This window comes from Symphodus melops (assembly GCF_947650265.1).
Source record: "Symphodus melops genome assembly, chromosome: 16".
NCBI classification, from domain to species: domain Eukaryota; kingdom Metazoa; phylum Chordata; class Actinopteri; order Labriformes; family Labridae; genus Symphodus; species Symphodus melops.
Window position 1 is genome coordinate 8818654 of NC_136706.1, and position 23445 is coordinate 8842098.

Genomic DNA, 23445 nt, shown 5'->3' on the forward strand with positions numbered 1-23445 from the left:
AATGAACTGAGATAATAACTTACATTACACGAAACATGTATTCATTATGTTGTGGCTTTACATGTATTTAAGTTTCTATGAAAGAAGTTTGAGCTTTCTTTTAGTGTACACCAGGAGCGGGAAGTAAACTGGTAACAATGCTGGCATCGGTATAACGTTACAGCCCACAGTGGGGGCTAAATAAAAGAAGTGTTAAAAAATGATTTGTGACAGACAACAGCGTGTTACAGAGAATTTTTCTTCTTCGTCGTTTTCTTCTTCTTCTTCTTCTTCTTCGTCTTGCACAAACATTATATCGCAACGGTGAAGAATGCCTGTTAGATAAAACGCCTGTACAATCAAAATTCAAGCACAGCTCCATCCAGTGGGTCGAACGTACACATCTTTAGTGAGAAAGCTTGACTTGTTTACATTAAAGGCAGGGTTGGTGATTTTCTCCAGATACACGTTTCTATTGTCTTTGGGTGCTGAAGAGGTCGCCTGTAAAAACTTCGACCAATGTCTGCCACGAGGTATCAATTTGATGAACCAATTCACGCCTCCCTGCTCATTCGCTACCCCTGTGCATGCACGAGCCCACACTCAAAGCATGAGTCAAGGTCCGCTTCTGGACCAATGGGGCTCGTGCATGTAAGTGAGGGGCGTGGCTTAAGAGGGAGTACAGAGGAGAGGGGTTGGTTAAAGACGAAGCGCTGAGGCGAGGCTACGTTCAAAATCATTCTAGTCCAACCTTACCTTCAAATATCTTTTGGATTTATTGACGTCTTCAATGCTTCTATTGTTAATTCTCCAACAATAAAATTACGAGTCCTAATTGCATACTCTATGCAAACAGATTCACCCTCTTCCTGTCTGTGAGCAGCATCAAAGAAAGACACTTACCGCTACACTTCAGAGTTCAGAGGCTGTAAACATGAACGACTTATTGAAGACTTTAAACGTTTGGGAGAGATTTTTCTATTTTCCATCCATTGTTCCAACAAATAATGTTCCATTGGGAGAAGCTCGAAAAGCTACAGCTCACGTTCACTTTGAAAGACGTCAAGACCTCTTCCTCTCTGCTCACCCTCAGCGCTTTACCCAAATCCAGCAGACTTCCTTCTAAATCAGACCTGGTGCCACGGAAAACAATGCGGCCAAGAGACCTGTACAGGCGGCCAATCGCCTTTGGCATTGCTTTGATTTGAGCAAATAGCACAATTAAGCTCTCAAAATTTAAATGGCATAGCCGATGGAAATGCCATTAAAGTCATTTCTTAAAGGATTTTTTCGCCGTCATTTTACTTAATGTGCATGAAAGTAACCTAACATGTTTGATTGGGTTATCACATGCATGACAATGGGATCGAAAACATGCGATGTGATCGGCCCTTGTTGCAAGGGGGGAACATGAAGAGTGCTTTTTATTTCTTGTGTGCTGCTCAGGTGTATTTGACGACCATTGTTATTTCTTTTTTTTTTTTTTTTCTTTCTTTCTCAACCATACACAAGCCCCATGTAAGACCAGTAAATTAGTGGATGATCCTCCTCCCTCCCTCTGCAGCCCCGCATGCAGGTCTTATGTCTCTATGTTTTGTAGGCGACCAGATTAAAACACAGAGAAAAGTTAAGTCACGCTGTGAAGCTTGTTTGGAGTTTTTAGGGGTAAGGTTGACACAGCAGAACATTTGGATGTCTACATGTTGGAACAAACCTTTATTTTATCACATTCTCTGGATCAAGCAACCCTCTGAAACCCAGTTACCAAAATCTAAGTGTAACTTCACCACCCATGCTTAATTGTGAAGATTCCCCTCCTCCCCGTGAAGAAATGATTTTGATGCTGTTAACTGTAGTGTTGCGGCCGATCAGTCATTTCTAGCCGACGTGCACTCTGTGAACCTGATGAACGTGCCATTTACTCTGTTTACATCAGCCGGCTGCTCCACGGATGGCCCCTGAATTTAAGTGCAGTTTTTATAAAAGCGGAGGCGGGTGAAAGGGAGGTCCTCCAGTCCTCTCTGTCTAAACGGTCAACACGAGCCTCGGACCTGAATTCTGGGTTGCAATTGGAAGTGAAGGCGGTCTTTGGCCCCCATAGCTAATAGCTGAGAATCTTTGAAGCTTATCTGGGTGCACAAAAAAACAAGTGAGACTTTAACGACTGTCAACTCAGTGAGCCTTTGGCTGGAATTCAACTAAAAACCTCGAGTCCTCGCACTTTCTGTAGAAGTGCGTGCAAAAAAAAGCAGCAGTTTTTAAGCTCCACGGCACCAGTTTTCCACTTGTGACTGTTTTCTTCTGCATTTCAGGAGTGCGACGAAAGACCCTTCAACATTTAAAAAAAAAAGCTGCTCCCGTCTTACCTGCTACATGCAGCGGGATTTTTGTTGGCTGAGAGCTATTTTTGGATCACCTTCACAGGTTTCTGTTTGCTTCTGTTCCACCTCCCACGTCGTGCTTCAGAGCTCTCAAACAGTGAGCCGTTCCTCCAGCAGCCCTTTTTAAGACCAAACGTCGCTCTTTCATCCTCAGTCAGGACAGCCAGGCTAGAATGGAAGGCCTTAACTTTGTTCTTTCCTGCTCATCTCACCGAAAGCCAGAAGCAACAACAGAAAGCGAGTTCATACTAATTACAGATGTGTCGGACGTGTGCCTGCTCAGCGTGTAGCCGAGGTGCTAAGTCGAGAGCTCTCCTGCTTTATTTTGTCTGAACACATTTGGATCCACTCGCCAGGCAGCGTAACAAGAAGGCAGCTGTAACCATCGTGTCCCATCAGCACTGCTCAACAATAGTTCAGCATCAGATATACATGTTGATGGATTCGCTGTTCACACTAATCAACTGTTAGTATTTTGATCTGATGGGACAAAGAGAGCTGCTACTGAAGAACGGCCTGATTAAAGTTCCCCCTCTCCGTGATGTGATGTAATTCTGTGGACATGAAGTCTAAACAGGGGTTTGAACAGTGTAAACACGCGGCTCGGGATATCTGGAGAGCAGCCTTCCTCTTGGGCTGAGCTGAGCTGTGCTTGGCTCGGGGTTCTCAGTGGATCCAGCTGGTGTGTGTGTGTGTGTGTGTGGGGGGGGGGGGGGGGGCTGTTTGGGCTCTTTTTTCCACTTTTTTTTCACTGCTGACAGAAAGATTAGTTTGCGTCTGAAGAGGTTGTTTTCCGAACGTCGCCTCGGCCGCACTCACCTGGCTGTGTTTTGTCACTTTCATTTCTTCATCCCGGTTTAGGTAAACGTGCTGAGCATTGGGTGAATTGCTCAAGCTTTAAATGAACCTGTTGAGTGCAACCACATTCCTAACTGTCACCTCTGTCTCTGCTGGCAAAGACGGTCTGCTTCAACCCTGACACTGCAATTTCTAACCCATTCTACATCGACAGTGAAGCGCAGCCGCAGCCTGTGCTCTACATTCGTCTGAATTATTCCCGTGCATTATCATCAGTGTTTCGATACGTGAATGGAATAAAGAGAGGCTCATGTTAAGCACTTCCTGATAAAAGCATTTTCCAGATCCTTCTATCAGTTACAGCCGGCTCATGATCTGGTTGAGCAGATTAACCCTCATCTGTCCCGTGCACTGCTGGCCTGAGAGCGTAGATGTGAGGTTTGTGTGGAACTGAAGCACATTGTGGAAATGTTTTATTCAATGTCAGTTAAAAAAAAAAAAAAAAAAAAAATTCTTTGAGCTGTATTGTGTAGGATTTTCTTTTGAGCTATCATTAAAATCGTCAATGAGCCCTGATAACATTTTATTTGTGGACATGCATGAAAGAGATGTGTCTCTTGGTACGCGCCGGTCCTCTGTTGTGCGTGTGTGTGTGTGTGACTGATGTGTGCGATTGAGACTCCTTCCTCTGGTATCCTGGTGGGAAGGCGAACAGCTGGGCGCTAAGCAGCTTTTACCGTCACCGAATCTGGACGTCCCAGTGGCTGTCCTACCCACCCCCCACCCTATGCCCCCTGGCCTATACCCCCACTGCCCCCCCAGAGTGCCTTCTCTGCTCCACATAAAAATAAAAATAAAAACATGCCAGATTTCTGTTGGAAAAAAAAAAAATCTGAGCAACTACTGAACATGCTCAGCCAAAATATCTGTGGATGGTTGTTTACACAGATAATCTGAAGCAGAAGTTTGTGATGCTCTAATAATGTGTGAAAAGAGACGCAGCTCTACTGTAGGCCGTCTGGCTTTCTACTCTGGCTTACACATCAGGATAAACTCAAGGCCCTCATCACTGTCCCACAACTCTGTGTGTGTGTGTGTGTGTGTGTGTGTGTGTGTGTGTGTGTTTCTCTCTGCCCCCTCTTTCAGTGTCTCTATCTCTCACACACACACCTCTCTGAATAAATGTGGCCACATTGGCCTATTGGCACTGGGCCATCTGTCACACAAAGACTGAGGGATCCAGCCCTCATCCCAACAACCAAATATAGTCAACTAGAGCAGCAGTGCACGCCGGGACTGATCTCCACTGTACCACAAACCAACACACTCACAATACCTCCGACAATAAAATATCACAGAAACGTCTCTGCAGGATGTTCACTGCAGTGCTGTGTTGTTTTTTTTTTTTTTAAAGATGAGCTCATCTTGTTTTTGTCCGTCTGTGTTTTGCAGAGCGTAGTCCGCTGCCTGTGGCACCCCAAACTAAACCAGATTATGGTGGGGACTGGAAATGGACTGGCCAAGGTGTACTATGACCCTGTTAAAAGCCACAGGTATGTTTGGGGGATTTTTTAATTTTTTTAATTTTATTTTAGTTTTTTTAAGGGGAAAATGCTTTATTTAAACAATTTATAGACAACGATCATTTCTGAAGAGGCTTTCACCAACAAATGAATGATCCTACCGATGACAAATGCACTACAGAACTTGGGGCACAGATGGCCTAGCGGTTAGCTCGAGCCCCATGTACGGAGGCTGTAGTCCTTCAAGCGGACGGCCCGGGTTCCACAGTCTGACCTGTGGCTCCTTTTCCCCCATGTCATGTCGCGCTCTCTCTCCCGTTTTCTTACTCTATCCAGTGTCCTTTCAAATAAAGGCAAAAAGCCTGAAAATAATGATTTATTCAAACTGCAGAACGCTCTTCTTCATAAATAAACAAAATCACACACTTGCTGCGATTCACACGGTGTGTAAGTGTAGAAACTGCCTGTTAGAGCAGTGGAGATGATAGCACGACGTCTAAAGATGGCGGGATTCAACAAGTAGGCAAAAAAAAAAAGTGACTGAAATGTTTGGGGCCGATAGTTTCGAAGCCTATCATCTCGGATAGATCACCGTAGCCGACGGGTGACCTCAGCCTTGATCTTCGAGTCTTCGACTGTTAGAAGCAGTTCTTGTAAATGTCTGGCTCTTTTTTTTTTCTTTTCTTTTTTTTTTTCCCCAGGGGCGCTAAGCTGTGTGTAGTGAAGAGCCAGAGGAAGGAGAGACAAGCAGAGACGCTGACACAAGATTACATCATCACGCGTACGTTTTTTTTTTTTTTCCCCCTTTCTTCTTTCCTTGCGGCTGTTCTTGTAAACACAGACACAAACTGAGACATCACTTCGATGTATTAAACCCTGTTAAACGGTGAGTTACTTTCTTTTCTGCACCCATTCTTTTTCTTTGCATGCAGCACACTTTCACACCTTTAATCATTAAACAGAAGCTATTAAAGTGAAGTACTTATCTCCTCTGTAATCCCGCTTGAGTCACTGTGCATGCTTCTTCTTGCTTGGAGTCTCGCATAAAAGAGAAGAAAAAAAAATTCAAACACAGTATTTCATACCAGAGAGTTTGGCAGCAGTCAGAGTTATGCAGGCTTTTCACAGGTCTATTAGCTGATGGAGTAGGTAGGGCGTGGGGCGTGGGTGAGTCGATCAGCAGCCTCAGGGCCGCGAGCCATGCAGTGGCCATGTGCTTCCCAGCCACCACAGATCACGCTAAGGACAGCCGCCTTTCCCACTCTGCTGGCGTGATCTCCTCCTGCTCGTCCACACCGTGCACACCAGCGCACACACACGCTCACCTCCCAACATCCTGTCATCCCACCTTAACCTCCAAAACACGGGGCTGTCATCTCCTCTCTGCGTGCTTCTCACTCCTTAGGTCACGAACCTGGCGATCGGCCGCCTCTGATTGGCTGCAAGGGGCTCGATTCAGACTCGATTTCTTGTTTAGGCTACTGATGCCAACAAGGTGTGAAGTAGGCAGGCGTTAGACCGCCACGAGCGGAGAGTGACGCATTTGATGCTCTGGCGCTGGAAAATTAAAGCGGACAGGAAGCGAGTGACGGCCCATTGAGAAAAGCGAGGGAATCTGTTAACGGTAACCTTTTTGCTTAATGTAGCGTGGAGGAAGACGAATTAACAGTGAACAGCAACAGGGCTCCTGAATGGAAAATCACTTAATCTAAACCTTTAGTAAAGTGTCTCTGAAAGCCGTGAGGAGAAGAGCAGAGCACACACACACACACACACACACTTTCTCGCACACATTCAAGGGCACTCAGTCTCCGTTACTCTTGCACATGTTCACACACTTGTGGATTTAAGTGCTGCGGGCCTTTATTGTGATGGAGTTCACAAAAGTGTGACGAGCAGCGGAGAGATAGTCTGAATGTAAACACAGGGCATATAATGAATGTGTTGGTGTGCGTACGATGCCAGCAGAGGAGTGAGGCTGCCTGAGGTCAGCGGGTTCATGTATTTTGAGCGTGAACGCAGCGCGGCGAAGAAGTAGGTTGACGACTTTTATCGCACGAAGAAAGAAAAAAAAAAAAAAGCGGCACAGTGTCAAAAAACACAAAACCATACTGCTCGGCGTCCGCTCTGCTCATTTGTGCGTCTGTGTTTGTGATCACGCAGTTTGAGTCACCGACGCAACTTGATTGTCCTTGTTTGCCCCTTTTTTGTGTCTCCAGCTCATGCACTGCCCATGTTCAGAGAGGCCCGGCAGCGGAGTACACGGAAACAGCTGGAGAAGGACAGACTGGACCCGAAGAAATCCCACAAACCAGAGCCGCCTGTGTCCGGACCAGGTACGTTCTTTTTACCCTGCCTTAACAGGACAGGTGAAGAGGAAAGATGGCCAGACAAAAAAAAAAAAAAAAGGTCAAGTGAACCGCCCGTGTCTCTGATGGACGAGGCAAACGATAAAATGAAACGAATCAATACTGTCCTGTAAGCATAGCTACAGCTCTGCAGTCTCACCACTCCTGTTCTCTCTGCTCCCATGATCCTGTTTCAAGCAGATGCACAAATCCACAGATGTTGATGTTTTCGGTGTTGTGCAATCCAGCTGAATTCATGTCGTACTGCAACAACTCGGCCTCTCAAAGATTCCTTGTTCTTATGCTGTTGCTTCACGTCTCTCTCCCAGCTTAGATACGACCATTAAATCAAAAAGTATTTCTGGAGCCAGTGTTGGAGCCGGTCTGTTGACCTTTTGTTCCAACATGCGACGTAGACAGGTTTCATGCATTTAAAGAACCAAAATACGTTTATGTTAAAGATTTATTTTTTGCGGGTTGTAAGCCTTTCATTAGAGGTCGAGGACGGGATAGAGCGGGGAATGACATGCGGATTGGAAGCGAGGCCGCCCGCTGTGATGACTGCAGCCTCTGTACATGAGGTGCACAAAGCAGCAACTGACGCTCCCTTAAAAAATGTTGATTCTGATCAGTATTTCTTTGTTCCATTTGACCGGTAAAGATTGTAAAAGATGTCCCCTACACAAAGAGAGCAGCATTTATTACAACAGGATTTTGTCTAAAAGCGCAAAGGGAACACGAGGAGAGCTTTAGCAAAGACGAACATGAAGCTGTACTTTTATGAAAATGAGTTTGACTACTTGACAGCAGCTCAGTGGTTTTGAGATGACAGGCTGTCTTTATATTGTTTATCCTGCGAGCAGAAAGCCTTTGCATAAGTGCAAGGTGATGTTTGGTGGTTGGCTCAATGCTTACAAGCAAGGGAAAGAGGTGCCTCTCAATCTCCTAAACAACCTCCCAACTCCCGACTGCAGCAAGGAAATCCCTTCATGTTTGGGAACGTACGTAAGGTTGTGTTTTCACAAATCTTATGCCGGGATCTTTTAAGACAAGCGAATAATGTCGTCTCTGGAAAGCACAAAGTATATTTTCTCCAAAAGCTCCATTAAGTGCAGGTGAACACAGCCAACACAGAAGTGCTTTAACCGCAGCACAGAGCCATGTAACATTTATGTAGCTACACGAAAGTAAGAAAAAATGACTCAGAGCGACTTACATCTGCTCTTAGATTTAGCTGTTAGAATGTGAAAGAACAATGTGCTCCCTCTAAAGCCACGCCCCACACTTACATGCACGAGCACCATTGGTCCAGAAGCAGACCTCAGCTCATGCTTTGAGTGTGGGCTCGTGCATGCATGGGGTAGAGAGCGAGCAGGGAGGCGTGATTGGTTCATCAGATTGTTACCTCTTGGCAGACATTGGTTGAAGTTTCAAAAGGACATCAATTTCTGTCAGGACTTAAAAAAAAAAAATAATAATTTCAAAGTGTACCTGGAGAAAATTGCCAACCCTGCATTTAAACAACAGCAGTATGTTTGTGATTAGTTATCCAGGTGATCACTCAGCCTAAGGACTGGACACAAACATTGCTTATTTGCTTTAAAGTTGAGTGTTAGCATTAGCTTTAGCACAACGATGGAAATCTCCTGAGCCTCTCCAAAGTTTCACAACCAACTAGCCAACTCCTGTAAATATCACTCATCCATGTTAAGTCATTGAATGTTTTCAACCAGTCCAAAAAGAGAGATCTAAAATAATAAAAGTTATGTATTTAAAATCTTATTTCTTTATATATTTAGCCTATTCCATGACCAGGACACAGATTGATGTTTTTCAAACAGAAGTTCTGTGTTACAGCACTCACTGGGTTAAACGATATAACTGGTTAAAACAACAACTGTTCACATACTGAAGATGAAGTGAATGATAAACATTGACGAACACAAGGTGGACCGACTTTACATCATGTTTAAATGTTGTTTTCTTTGTTTTTCTCCACCATTGGCTTACTACTATGAAGGGACTGTAAAACGTTCAGTTTACTCATTTTACATCCAGCCTTTAAAATACAGTTCACATACTTCACATACAATACTTAATGTGTGTGTGTATATATATATTATATATTTATATTATATATGTTTTATTTTTTTCCGTACATATATTAGAGCCACTCTGTTCTTCTGCATTAAAGGTCTTGATGTGTACAAGTCTTAACTGTGACTAATCCAGTGATCACGTGTCCTCAGGTCGTGGAGGAAGAGTTGCGGCTCACGGCGGCACCCTGTCTTCATTCATCGTGAAGAACATCGCTCTGGACAAAACGGACGACAGTAACCCACGAGAGGCCATCCTACGGCACGCCAAGGAAGCTTCTGATAACCCGTACTGGGTTGCCCCAGCGTACACGCAGTAAGAACAGCTCATATCTTCATTTGAAGTGACATGAATCATTTACAGCCCCTCTGCGGTCTATCAGTTATTCCTCACTCGCTCGTCTCCTCTCATTAGCGGAGAGCGTAAGACGAGCGTACGGAGTGCTAATCAGGTTATATTGATGGTACTTGGGTTTCTTCATCCTAATGTGACACATGCATTTTTAAAGAGTTTGACACTCTTTAAACTGCAGGAAGCAGAGGAAGTAATGGACAGCTTTAGATCACTATCAGACGCAGACAGATCTGTAAGCGCCACGTGCCAATTCAAGCAGTCTGCTTTTCATAACGCAGGACGGACAACCGACACTCTATTGATAAACACTACAGCTTATTAATGTGATAAACTGCACCATGAACTGAACTCCAGGAGCTCATATATAGTCACCATCACAACTCTCTTTGTTCTGCAGGGGAGTAAATGATTTCTATGTAGGAGCAGACCTGTATACACGCAGGTCTACATGTTAAAGTTTTCTACTCCACGTAACTATAACATCGAAGAACAATCAACACTTCAGAAGAAACAGTTAGTCCTGAGCACTTCTTCTACACTATGAAACTTCTTAAAGCCCAGTTGTCATCACAGCTGTCTTCTCGGTTTTATTCTTTAATTTGAAGGTTTTTTTGCTTTGCTGGATTTGCCTGACAAAAAAACCCCCCAAAACTGTTGGACTTGAACGCCTTTTCTGTGATTCTTTCCAGCACCCAGCCAGAGCCTGTGTTTGCAGAGGAATCGGAGGAAGACGAGGAGGCAGAAAAGGAACCAGAGTGGAAGAAACGCAAGATCTGAGCTGCTTTAACAGCAGTTTTTTTTTATTTTATTTTTTTTATAAAGTATCGCTGACATGGTCGGCCTGTGGTTGGATTTAAAAAAAAAAAAAAACCTCATAACCTCAAGTTCTCAGGATCAATCCCAGAGTACTGAGTTACTGGCACAAACTGTGCAGACAAGCATCAATTAAATTACTAAATAGTACAAACCTGTCCTCCCATCTTCGATGTGATTTTAGCTCCAGTGTTTTTATCTGCATGCTTCTGTATTTTGTGGGTAGCACAGGCAGTTTTACAAAGCAGGCCTAATATCATTTTATACAGGTTTATGTTTTCTCATTGCAATTCATCAACCACGAAGAGAACTTGGCTTTTTATGTCTGTTTGGATTATACGTACTTTACTTTCATCATTTCTATTGTCCTCTCCTCCCACAGCCCTCCACTTTGCTAATTCCTCATAAATCAGCTCCAGATTTTGTGGTCTGGTTCTGTTCATCAGCTACGGAGAACGGTTTACTAGTTTGTGAGAAGTGCATTGTAAAGACGTATACAAAGCGGGTTGCAATTTTCAGAACTGCAATTTGTTGGATGTGATACACAAAACTTCTTTCAGCCAACTGCTAATTCAAAGTGGGTTGTTTTTTTTGCAGCTTGTCTTTAACCTCAACAACCTGAATAAAGGAATTCGTATTCTCTCGTAAAATGGTGATATTTCATCCACTGTTATAGATTTTACCAGCTGATCAAAGAAATTCCTCTCTCAAATTCCTTCAGTTTTTTTTTTTTTTTTTGGAAGCGCCGGCTCAACCCTGCAGAAAAACACCCAGCCTTTTCCAAAACTCTTATTTAAAGTCCCTGCTTCAAACCTTCTGTAAGGAGAGTCTCGCTGTTTCATGTGAAATTCATCCTGATGCCTTTGTATCGCTAATGAGACCATCGACGAGAAGAAAAACCATTTGTGTTATTCTGATGACTGTGTGGGTGATGAGGAGGATTTACAACATGCAGAAGTACATCTGACTGTTAAAGCCAAAAAGAAAGCAGGATGAGGTGTCTTTTAAAAAAACACCACTCACACACGAAGAGATGAGAGATGTCGCCACAAGCCAACACAAACCTGACCCTCACAGCTGCTCTGTCTCCCCTCCATGTGTTCAGAAATCTAAAATCGTAAAGGCATGGAAAGCCTTCATAGCTGTCATTTGACTGGTGTTTCTCCTCAGTGACTAACCATGACTGAACTGCAGAGCGATCTTAAATTGTGAGCCAATCACAGATACAAGCAGACAATTGAATGTCTCTGTGTCCTGGCAAGAGTCCTGTGGTCATAAATATGAGACAAAAAAAATCCCAGGACAAGAAAAATAGAGGGATTAAATCAATGAGTGCTGTTTTTAAGAGGAGATGGGCCTCATGTTGGAGAGGCTGACGTCAAGCCCTGCTGGAGGAGAGGAGCGTTTTAGCGAGCAGCAGGAGGTGACGAGTGACTGCTGTTTCACTAAACTGTCCCTCCAGCACCCTTTCCTCAACCGGTGGACGCGTCGAGGGCAGAAGCCTTGTTCAATTCTTACAGTTCATAGCGTGGCGTCTATGTTTTTTCCATCATGCTAGTTTATGTGCTGCTCCAGTTTTCTTCCTAGATACAATTTCCTCGTTAATCAGAACCCACAGAGCTCGTTTTTGCCATTCAAACACGAAAAAAGCAGTCCCACGGAAAACATCTTACGACACCTTCTTATGCAAGTCGTAGTCGAAAATAATTTACACCCGCCGATTAAATACAAGCATGAAATCAAATCCAACTTGGAAAAAAAACAAAAAAACACCACACATAGGATATGAACTCTTCTCTCACTTACAAAACAATGTTGGTGATCTTTTCTTTTTTTTCTAGTGTTGACCTTTTCATCTCATGCTGACAAAGATTTTCTCTCTACACTGTCTGACCTCTCTCTCCTCTCTGTGGATCGGTCCCAGTTAGTTGGCTTTTGATATTAAACACAACAATGACACATGTTCATAATAACACAGTCAGCAGTTCAGAGCGTCAAAATTCGATTGGACTCTGTGTTTCCTGACATCACTTTTACTCCCTTCTAACTCTGTTTTTGGACTCTGCCATTACCAGAAGAATATATTTGTTTCTTTAACCCGTTATCTTTTTGGATATTTGTTTGTATGAATTTTGGTGCTGTGTCGGTAGTGTACAATGGGCTGTTGAGCGGAACACGGCTCACTATGTTTGAGAGCTTTAATGAGGAGAAAAATAAAATGAACCCAAACAATTAGAGTTGTGTATGTAAACCAAAAATCTAAAAGATGCTAAAATGCCCCATAGAGCAAACAAAGGCTGCAGGGGACGGTTATGGTAACCTAGGAGTTTGTTACTTTCAGGGGATCCTTTTACTTGGTTATTTAATCCATTGTCCATAAAGTTAACATATCAAATTATTGATACGATAATCATTATCGAAATGAAATATGTCAATATTGTGTTTTAACTTTTGTGACTAGTAAAACCAGATGGAATTTTCCCAGAAGACCTACAGTACATCAACTATACATTGTAAACACACCTTAAGCTCCTGCTTAATGGCACTGTCGATCTGCAGCAGCATTTACAGATCTTCTCTGCACAGTGGAAACATTCTTGGGCGCGTTGAATATCGGTCAGTGGCTCTTTACAGTTAGCTTTGTTTACTGTAGACCCTGAGCTAGTGTGCAGGAATGCAGAAGAGGAGGGGACGATGCATTATAGAGACCATCCCTCAAACTGTCCCCACAATTCTCCATTTAACCCAATTCTTCATCTTTTATTTTACACGATGCTTGTGTAAACGTACCCAAGGAAAACAGGCACCATCTGTCACTGGGTGCATTGTTGTACATGTCGAAAACACCAGGAGTCGTGCTCATTTGATAGAAACAAGTTTAATTTTTTTTTAAAAAGTTATAAAATGAATATTGTACAAAAATAAAGTTTGCCTAGAGCTTTGGTTCTGAAACACGAAACAAGTGAGACGAAATGACAGGGTTTTCACAGAGGTGTGAACACAATGAGGAGTGAAAACAAGTCCAATCGTTTCTTCGAATGGTAACACTGAGGATTCTTTTGCATCTGTACCTTTTGTTTGACATCTTTCGCATGAAAACCAGAAGACTTCTCTACTGAGAAGAAACAGAGAAAAGAGCAAACGGTGAAAACGAGGAGTGGGGCTGGCAGTCATAGTTTACATACATTAATGTATGGTACAGTGTTGGAGAGCAGCGAGGCCCTCCGAGGCTTCTGGGAAGTCTCCTGACGGCACGTTGTCATCTGGAAGGGCTTACGCACGAATCAGTTGTTAAAGGAGAAGATGATCCAATTGATGAGGTATGCCTTGATAAAAGCAAGTTTTTTTCCCCCTCTCTGTGTACTGTTTGGCCTAAATTCAGCTTTATGCAGTGGATTTGTCCTGTGTGTAGGGGGATTACACAGTAAAGCTGGCTTGCTTGCTGCTGGGTGGGCACAGATACCTTGGTCCCTAATCCGTGCTAACATCAAGACCTACCCGAGGGCTCTCTTTGTTCCACTTAAAAAGCTCCATGCACAGGGTATCAATGGGCACAGCAAAATGCTTTTAAAGAGCTTTCCGTTTTCCTGTAATATTGTCAAATTTGGGAATTTTCTTGGCAGAACAAGTTATTACACGAGTAAAGGATGTTGAGCCTCCCTTTTATCTTCTGTTATTCCAAACAATTCCCTTTGTTGTAACGTTTCGTTTTAAGATATTTACAACGAATGGCGATGACAGCCGCTACAGTTGCTAGCTCTTCCTTAAACTTCCTTCACCAAAATGCCTTTGCCAACGGGGATGTTTGGTGAGGACTCATGTTAGAGGATCACTTTCAAATCCCCTTTCAGGGAGTAAGACCTGTCTGTCAAGAGTCGAGACAGAAAACGCGCAGTCCCGTGAACTTTAAAGCCTATTGGGACAGTAACCGCTACAAAGCCTTTGCTCAGACTTGGTGCAAAGCCAGATTGAGGTTTCGAATAACGTAATGCTAGTAGGCGGGCATTCTCGCAGCTTCTGTACTCCTTGACTACAAAGATGGATCTTTTTAGTCACCTACAGGTCCTAAGGGAGACCACCACCTTACTCTTGTTGAGTCTTAAGTGTAATTAAAGATGTGATGGCCTTTTTTTTTTTGGAGTGACAATTGAATCTATTCTGGACAAAGAATTTAAAAAACAGTCCAGAATTAAATCATATATAAATCAGCGATGAGTCTTCTTGTAAACATACATATTTACAATGTTTAATTATAGGTCTACATCCCGGTGCTGTGATGAAAGAGCAACAACTGGTCAAACTTACTAAAATAAAGTGAAATGACCGAAAATTAAGTCCACCAATCGGTTCCTCAAACTGCTCATACACAACACATCAATTCAGTCAAAAAAAAAAAAAAAAATTCTATTGGTTTAGCTTAGTATATTAGGATCCCCCCCCCGTTAACCGCAGCATTACTGCAGCTATTCTTCCTGGGGTCCACATTGGTCCCCTTCTCTGTGTCACTTCCCGAACCTCCCTTTACTTGGTAGCTAATGCTAATCTGTTGGACTGATGAACCTAGAAACCCTGGAATCTTCGTGAAGCAAGAAAGCGTTATCAGGATGTGTGAGTGAGTGTTTTACAGTTCCGGGTCGACTTTTTAGACTATGCTTGAGAAAATGCCCCACTTTGGCACCATCCAGGACAGACAAAACCTTAAATAAATAAGAAAAACAACTATTTCTTTCATAAAATTGATCAAAATAAATAAACAATAAGTTAATTCAATCTTAATAAATATACCTCTTACACATATGTGTATGTCTATATTTTGAATATATATATATATATATGTGATCGGGTTTTGTTTAGATGCATTGCACCCTAAAGTATTTGCTGTGCTCCGGTGTGGTTTTTTTTTAGTCATCCGTTGGCTCTAAATGTTTACCTTCATATCCAGACAATAGAGTGGAAGTGATTTAGATGGCAGCTGAAAATACTTCGAAATTCTCTGGTTTGAAGTCATAAAAGAGCAAACGATTGAAAAACAGATGTGCCTGGGAAAATGACCTCTTGTAAAAAAAAAAACAAGCCAACTTTGTCAGTTTTCTTGATTCACCTTTTGAGCAGATCTGGAAGTACAACAATAGTTTCTTCTGCAAAATGATGCACACCGCATGCATTTCTGCATGTGTCTGATTGCAATCTGAAGTACTGAGCTGGGACTGTCAAAAGTAGATGTACAGTATAGGTTCCCTTGGTAGCCAAATAGAGACAACTCACTCAGTTTTTGACCTTTGATGCCCATTGAAGACAGAGATTTCTGCCTTAGCAACATCAGATTGTAAAGGTGATCCTTAGTTTACTGATGCTGCTCATGTCTGTCATTTGTTTACATCCATGTGACTCCCTCAGACACAGCCACACTTCCTGGCAGAATGCTTCTTCAACGTATGATACACAACATTGTCGTCCAAGAAAGATAAGTCATCATCAAAAGCAATAGGTCGACAGCAGGTGCGCGAGGGTGTGTCCTTGTTCAGCTTCTTGTTGTGTGTGAGGTTGTTGAGGATTTTGTCATAGTTTGTCTCTGCCTCGGCACAGGGGCCACTGCAGTACCGGAAGATCAGCTCCTCTTTAGTCTGGTAGCCAAGCCCCAAATCTGTCACGTTGAGGTGAACCTCTTTCAGCAAGCAGCCCCGAGTCTGCACTGATATTCTCTCCCTTCCCCTCTCAGCCCGTCCTCCTTTATTGCTTCGAGTCCCCCCACGCCCGCGACCTCGCCTCCTGTCCCCATGTCCTCTCCCCTCTCCTCTCGCGCCTCCTGGGTTTGCTGCTCCCCTCTGTCTCTGCTCCCTCCGTCCCCTGGAGCCCTCTCTGGAATCTGACGATCTTCGGAGTCTGCCAATGGTAGCCTCGATGAAATCCATTACGTCATCAAACTGCTCTGGATAGGGACCTGCGATGTCATCTGGAAAACACAGACAAAACAGATTCAGTTACTTATTCAAAACAATCATTTTAACCCAGATATGGACTAATGAAAAGTATCTTCAAAGGTGACTTCAAGGATGTGCTAATCAATGGTTTTATGTCTGGATAGAATGTAAAAGGCAAATAAGTACAACTTTCAATATCTCTGTGAAACAAACAAATCCAACATAATAAAACGTCATAACTAGTGAGGAATTATTGCACAACAAAAAAACATTTAAGTCTTAAGTTGTCTTTACGATCAAGTTAAAAACCAATTATGTTCGATGAACATGATAATAACTGAATGTACTGTAACTTGAAACAGCTAAGACAATAATGAATACATTTTTTCAGAAAGAGAGATGACATTTCAGGAAAAAAATGTTTTCTTTCTGACAGAGTGACATTTGGGGGAAGAAAAAAAAAAAAAAAAAAAAAAAAAAAGCCCCTCATGACCGTCTGTCAACTATGAGGCTCCAACTAATATACAGTTAGCTTTGATTAGCACAAAGATGGGGAGGAACAACGAGTCTGGTTCAGCCCAACAACAACAAAATTGAACTTTGATCTCCTCCCTCTGATTTTTGTTGTAAGTTACTTGTTTAACCTTCACAACAATAGTGAGAAATAAACTGTTTTTTAAACCTTTTCATTCTAAGCCAAAGCTAAGGGGCAACAAGCAGTCACCTTACATTCAACAGACAGATTAAAAAGTTACAATAAGGTAGCTCCGAGGAAAAAAAGATTGGGAACTTTTCTAACATGTAACCTAGATCTGAGACGCAATTTTTCCACAAAAGAGTGGTGTACATTGTTGTTGACGGATACTTTTATAGTCAGCCAGCATATGCTCACATGCTGACACAAACGCAGACAACGTCCATAAATACTGAGAAACGTGCAGATGAGAAATGGTGCATGCTGATTTATAGATTAGTCTCAGGTGGAGGAATGCATAAAACGGTCCAGAGCTGCTCATATGGATGTGCAGGTTTCCCCCCGCTCTAACTCCTTCCATGATGGCTGTTGGGGGATGAGTTGGAGGTCAAAGGTCAGAGGGTGTTGTCCGTTCCAATTTGAGAATTTTGTCATCAAATGAAGAACAGTTTGTTCCTCTGTAATGATGGCATCTATTAAAAGCGTAATGCCTCCATAAAGTTCCAATCATCTGGCAACCTGAGATGTTAAAGGATGTACAGCTCAAATAACCAGCCTTGCTTCACACACCTATGCCTGTATTGATACAGTAGGCAAAAACCAATTACACCACCATTAGGAAGGTTGTTTTTCAGTCATTTAAACCTTTCATGGGTGTAATTTTAGACCACTAAGACTTCAAAGGCTAAAATAAATGGAAATCATATGCTCTGAGTCATTTAGACATCAGCAGATTGAAGTCTGCTTGAAACTGAAAACATGCACCAGCACAGCCCTGCACCATCTGCAGTGAGGAGCAACGAGGACTGACTGAAAACGTTGGACCCTCCATGTGTCACATGTTGATTCTATTAAAGAGTAACGTCCCTCCCACTTCTATACCCGCAGGTCTGGAAAACGCTGGACTGAATCGTCAAGACATATTGTTCTGAAATGAATCAATTAGTTCACCTCTAATCCCGTCACCTGGGTTACTCTGTGCACGTGAGACTGGATGTGTGTGTGTGTGTGTGTGCATGTCTGCGTGTGTGAAGAATCCAGTGCGGCGGAGTGTGATGTCTGGCAGGTGGCTTTGTGGTTAACATAGCTTCTCTATTGCAGTGTCACCTATCTCTATCATCTTTTGCCTGTTCTTCTTGCTATCTGATCTGCCTGCACTCTCCAGCTGATTGGGCCGCGGTACGTGTATCAGGTGAGCCCAAGCCAATCTGTTTAGACACACCTGCCCTTTGATTTGGACACCTTCTATTGTATGCCTGCTGACAGGCAGGGTGGCTACAGTGTGCAGCTGCTGACAGAATAGAGGGGTGGTTGAAAATGTCATGATTTATGTGCAAATGTTGCCTTTATGATACTACTTAAGAGAGATGTTTTTGTTTAAAATAATAACCAACCCACTTGCAGCATATGACAGAGAAAACTCACAAAGTCACAAACATTGATTGTGGAAATATCAGTCTCCTTTTCAAGCTAATGCCTTCGAATTCTATTTTAACCTGCTTGTTGAAGAAGCTTGGCGTTCACACAGTAATTTCTTTAGTAGATATGGTGGGCACATAGCACGCGCACACAGTTTTTAAAAGGTTAAAAACTGTGTGCGCGTGCTATGTGCATGGATGTAATTTCTGAAAATTCCGACTAAAAAATAACTAAATGTAATAAATAGAATTTGTTTTCTTCCAGATATGTTCTCTCTAAAGTATCAGTCTAACTCAATACTTCAGTTTGAAATGCAAAAGAAAATCATGCGTTTCTTTGTGGTAATGCTCAAACCTAAATCTCCTTCCTCTCTTTGTACAGTGCTCTTTTTTTACACTATTAGTGCATTGTTAATGGTCGCGGGTTAAAGATCAGTGATGTCAGCTTGGTCCAAACTGAATATGAGGTGGCAGCACAAACATTCGTCCAAATGTTCCATTCCTTATCTAGTTCTTGGCTGCGTCCCCCTTCGGTGTGAAGATGATACAGTGTCACGTTGATCCAAACAAAATAAATTTCTGCCCACTGTCGCTGTTAAAAGGAACATAAACACAGAACTCTCGCTTGGTGCTTCAAACTTTCCGGCCCTTGCCAGCATCCCTGTCTGCCCCTGGAAATTCATGTGACCTGGTTCTAACTGTTTTCTCAGAGACACGCCATGATTTCTGACTTTTGGCAGACGGGTAGAGGTCATAGGGCATTGTGTCACAGAGAGGCAGAGGTGAACATAAACAAGGGAGTCTGGAGGGGGATATTGAGCTGTCAGTGCTTTTCCCCCTGCTGCTGGCTTGTTTTGACATCAGCATGATGTAACCCACAGCAGCCATAAAACACAAATGAAGATCTTCCACCTGATAACCAGCTTGTCTGAGGAGCTTATCAATGTAGGCCTCTTCTCTGTTGGCTCAATCCACCGGCTATCACTATACGTGCTGTTTGTCAAGTGTGATAAGTCAAGAAGGGATACACATCTAAACATTCAAGCCAGATTTTCCCTTAAGCTACTATATGAACTGCACACCATTCTTCTCAGTTCACACATCGCAGTCAATTAAAGTTTGATTCAAACATGTTGAATCTCACCTTTTCCTGTGTGATTAAATGGTTATATGCATGTTGGGCAAGATGTTTTTTTTTTTTTTTTACAAGCAGCACAATCTTGGGCAATTATCCACTGCTAAGCTCAATGCGTGCCCATTATAAGTTGTTATGTTCAATAACGCTGTGTGCCTTACATTGATCCTCCATAGAGATCTCCTGCAAGTTGTGGTCTTCACCCTGGAACGTAGGCTCTTCCTCCTCCGCGGACAAAGGAACAGGATCACTGTAGCTGCTGGGGAAATAAGTCCTCTTGGCTGGGTATGTCTTTCGGTAGAGAGGCCGTGTAGCAACAGAGCTCAGGAGCAACAAACACGTGGCCAAAACATCCCATAACTTCATCTTAGACTCAGTTCCGATAAGGAAAGCTGCAAACAGAAGAGGATATTTAATTTGCAATATGGAAACAAAACTAACCTGATCATAAACATTTTTTTTTAACAATCAAGAATAAATATTATATGAATCAGATGAGCACATTTCTCATGGAATGTAGGCCAGCCCTGGTTTAAAGAAATGTCACTACAGTGTTTGAAACAGTTTGGCCAACCCTGACTCATTCTGTTTTAATAACTGTATGTCATCATCTCAAGAGGCGGATTTGACCCTCACTTTTCTGTCTCAAAGAAGTGTTTGCTGTAAATATAAACAACATAGTAAACGGCTCAAAATCCCAATATGTTAATCACAGTGAAAAATGACCCTATAAAGTACAGATGCACACAAAAACTAAATTAAAATAGAAAACTAATTGAGGAAATGTGTGCGTAACTCCGTGCGTAAAAGTGCCGTTTTAAAACTAAAAGCATTATCTTTAAATCTCATACATTCTCTACAGACGTCCACACCACTAGGATTATAAAATAATACAGTCATGATGTTGTACTATCAGTCAGGCTGCTCGTAATGAGGCACGGAGGGTGCGCCTCGAACAAAAATGCGCTGCTTAAAGCACGCACCAAAGCGTGTTGGCAACGATAGCCTAAATAATGGTGAGTTGGCCAGATGGCGATCCCCAAAGCTTACGTGACTCCGTCTAATGGCATGTTGAGTCTGCAGTAAACCTAAAGAGATACGCGTGGATAAATACTGGTCTGAAACATGCTAAGGGAAAGTCTTGACAAGCATGTGTAATCGTACAGTATGAAACATTTATGTTCCCTTTGCTATGCTAATTAAACAAACATTGCTTAATTGGGGCTTTGATGCCCTTTCAGCAAACATAGAACATACGACTTTCACTTTCAAATAATAACATTAATGCACCACTTACCTTAAATATGGCCCATGCAGACCTGAAACTCGCTTGGCTGTTGGTGATAAACAGAAAACGCGACTCATTGAGTGTCCAAAGCTGAATCAGCTGCTTGAATCGTGTGAACAGACACACTCCTTTAAAACGAGTTCAAATGTTGTTCTGTGTCCCGATAGAAAAAAAAGGTGAAATATCGCACCAGTTTGTCTCTCATACTCCGATCTAGAGCACCAACCAAACCGTGCGTCTCCCCACACTTTGAAGTCCAAAGGTAGGTGTTGAAGAGAAGCGGACCAAGTGCCACTGCGCCTCACGGGGTACAGTTGCAGTCGCTGATTAATTGGATGCTACGTTTCCACGTTGGAAATCCGAGAAAGTTCCACCATCTCCGACTGAAAGCAGTCCAATGAAGACATCAGCGTCTCCGAGGCGCAAAGAGTGCACTCTATCTGTCTCCCAGAGTGCAAGAAGCGCTCGTCTGCCTCTTGACAAAACACTTCAAACGCTGCTTAATCCAGAAATGCGCCAAAAGCTCATAATCGCCAACATCTGACAATAACTCGACATAGTAAACAACTCATATGAGGGTGTTGTGTCTCCATTTTCTCTTGGTCAGATGAAGTCTATGTCGCTCGATGAGTTTCCTTACGCGCTGTCCTCATACTGGGATTGAATCCGGACAGATGTCTGCGCATAACACCGCAGCGGGCGCAGAGGGCAGTTTGGAGAGATTTATAGTTCAGTGCGCTCTGACGTTTGGGGCAGTTGGTGCCCGCCCCTCTTTTATATACCCCTGCAGGAGCAAAGAGTGAGTAACAGAGGGTCGACATATCTCTACAAACCAACCCCTGGAGCCCACGTTTGGAGCAGCGCAGTTTTCAGATGTCTTGGGGATTATGTCACACATCCTGATGTCCTCGGATTAGATTTCAGTATGCGGAATGCGATTTGGAGATGTTCTGTTGCGATACATGTTTCTAACCTGATCTGCGCGCTCATGCGCAACGGTGTCAAGTTCCGTCTGTTGGCTACCCACATCTCAAATTTAAGAGTCCCACTTTACTTACTATTTACTAGAACATATTTGTAAACATCTAAGGGGAGCATTTCGGGCACAGCGCACACTTTGATAGGCTGTGTCAGCCGATGTAGACGTGTGGGATTTATTGCTCTCCAAATTTGCGGCATCATTTTGTAACTCATACACACACCTCTGAGCATCTGCTCATTCAATAAGCATTTTCTTGTCAAGGTGGGCCCGGAGCAACACCACACACCACAAAAGAAGGAACTAACTAAACCGTGGCACCTGAGCAAGCCTTTCCATCACCCCTCATGATTTACACCCACCTTTCATCTCCTGCAACACTGAATTCCACAAGTAAACCAGCCCTTTCACAATTAAACTCATGTTGTGTTCATGTGCCAAAAGAGACCAGCTCCTTCCAACAACTAAACACTTGCCCTTCCAGGAAGCTTTCTGGTTTTAATTTAACACGTTTAAATGCCGCTAAAGATGGCTGTACAATAAAAGAACTGAAATCTCAGCACTGACAAGTTAAATCCACTCTGACTTATCTGTTATTCAATCGTTTTAAGGCTGATGTTTGTTTGCTCATGGGCTGAAATGTCTTGTCAATACATGTTTTCCTTCCAAGCATTTATGTGCGCCCAACCCTTACTTTAAGCTGCATGCTGCTCAGCCAAGTCCTCATTGTATAGATTCCTCCCATTCATGTCCTCACATGGTGTCTTTGCATTAAGCTCAGTGAGCTGACAGCTTCTAACGCTGCGTTTGACGCGAGGAAACCCTTTAACTTAATGGTTATATGTTCAAGATCCAGACACAAGTTACATTTTAGGATGTCCACACTTCGAAACGTGACCTGGATGTACAGTATTTGAGCTGAGCCCAGATCCTGTGATTGAGGTGTTTCAATACAAACTCTGCCTGCCTTCTCGGTCAGACACAGTAAACAACATCGCTTCATACAATCTAGTCTACAATTTATTAAAAAAAAACAAAAAACAAACCTGAGGTTCCACAGGAACTCTCTGCTATGTTTTTCCAGCAGTGGATTCTGGAAAAGTCTGTCTCCCATTCACACTGAGCAGGAACAAGCAGGTAAAGAGAATGATGAAAGGAAATCACACTTATGTAAACAAACACAAACACTTGAATATAATTTGAACTGTCTCACATTCCATTTGAATAATAAAAAAAACAAACACATTGAGTCATCAGAAGGCAGAGTGAGTGTTTTCAGACTTCTGTGGGTTATTTAAAGTTCAGAGTATGAGAGAAGTTGGAGTAGAGAAATCTAAAACTGCTGTGTCTACTGGAACTTCTTCTAGCTTTAAGTGTACATTACATCTTGGGTCCGAATGAAGGAATCACATTTATTACTTCCTAACAAACTCGCTATCTAAGGCTGGTTACCTAGAGACAAATAAGCAAATTATGAGAGGTGTTTTACATTGTAAGGGCCACGTGATGTGGATTATACGAAATCTGTATTTGTGGCTTTAGAGAACTGCTGGACATTTGAAACATTGTGAGTTCTCACAGATCAGAGGACTGACTCAGAAAGTCATCTCAGAATTAGTGACAATAGTTGTAACTAGAGCCCTTATTATTAGTTAGTTACCCTTAACTTGTTACCAAGCCCTCCGCCTGACTTCATCAAGTCTGCATGTTTCTTCCT

General features: G+C 42.7%; 2 protein-coding genes across 3 annotated transcripts in view; one reads left to right on the forward strand and one right to left on the reverse strand.

The window, feature by feature from the left end:
* The window catches only part of wdr70 (WD repeat domain 70), a 36711-nt gene extending 25768 nt beyond the window's left edge, over positions 1 to 10943 (forward strand). For both annotated transcript variants that reach the window (XM_079363983.1, XM_079363984.1), the window contains exons 14-18: positions 4611 to 4711; positions 5383 to 5462; positions 6901 to 7017; positions 9279 to 9441; positions 10170 to 10943. In XM_079363983.1, the coding sequence (XP_079220109.1) occupies positions 4611 to 4711; positions 5383 to 5462; positions 6901 to 7017; positions 9279 to 9441; positions 10170 to 10257 (549 nt within the window). In that variant the 3' untranslated portion in view covers positions 10258 to 10943. The remainder of the gene's footprint in view (positions 1 to 4610; positions 4712 to 5382; positions 5463 to 6900; positions 7018 to 9278; positions 9442 to 10169) is intronic.
* Positions 10944 to 13231: 2288 nt separating this feature from the next.
* gdnfa (glial cell derived neurotrophic factor a) lies at positions 13232 to 21483 on the reverse strand. The gene is made up of 3 exons (XM_079365017.1): positions 20759 to 21483; positions 19623 to 19853; positions 13232 to 16246 (listed from the first exon to the last, which is right to left on the reverse strand). The coding sequence occupies exons 2-3, from the start codon at positions 19825 to 19827 to the stop codon at positions 15687 to 15689; spliced, it is 765 nt and encodes a 254-aa protein (XP_079221143.1). The 5' UTR covers positions 19828 to 19853; positions 20759 to 21483; the 3' UTR covers positions 13232 to 15686.
* Positions 21484 to 23445: the final 1962 nt, after the last annotated feature.

Coding starts and splice junctions, on each gene's coding strand:
- gdnfa (XM_079365017.1), bottom strand. CDS start 19,827: ATGAAGTTATGGGATGTTTTGGCCACGTGTTTGTTGCTCCTGAGCTCT. Junction 16,247..19,622: donor GATCTCTATGGAGGATCAAT/GTAAGGCACACA, acceptor TGTGTTTTCCAG/ATGACATCGCAGGTCCCTAT.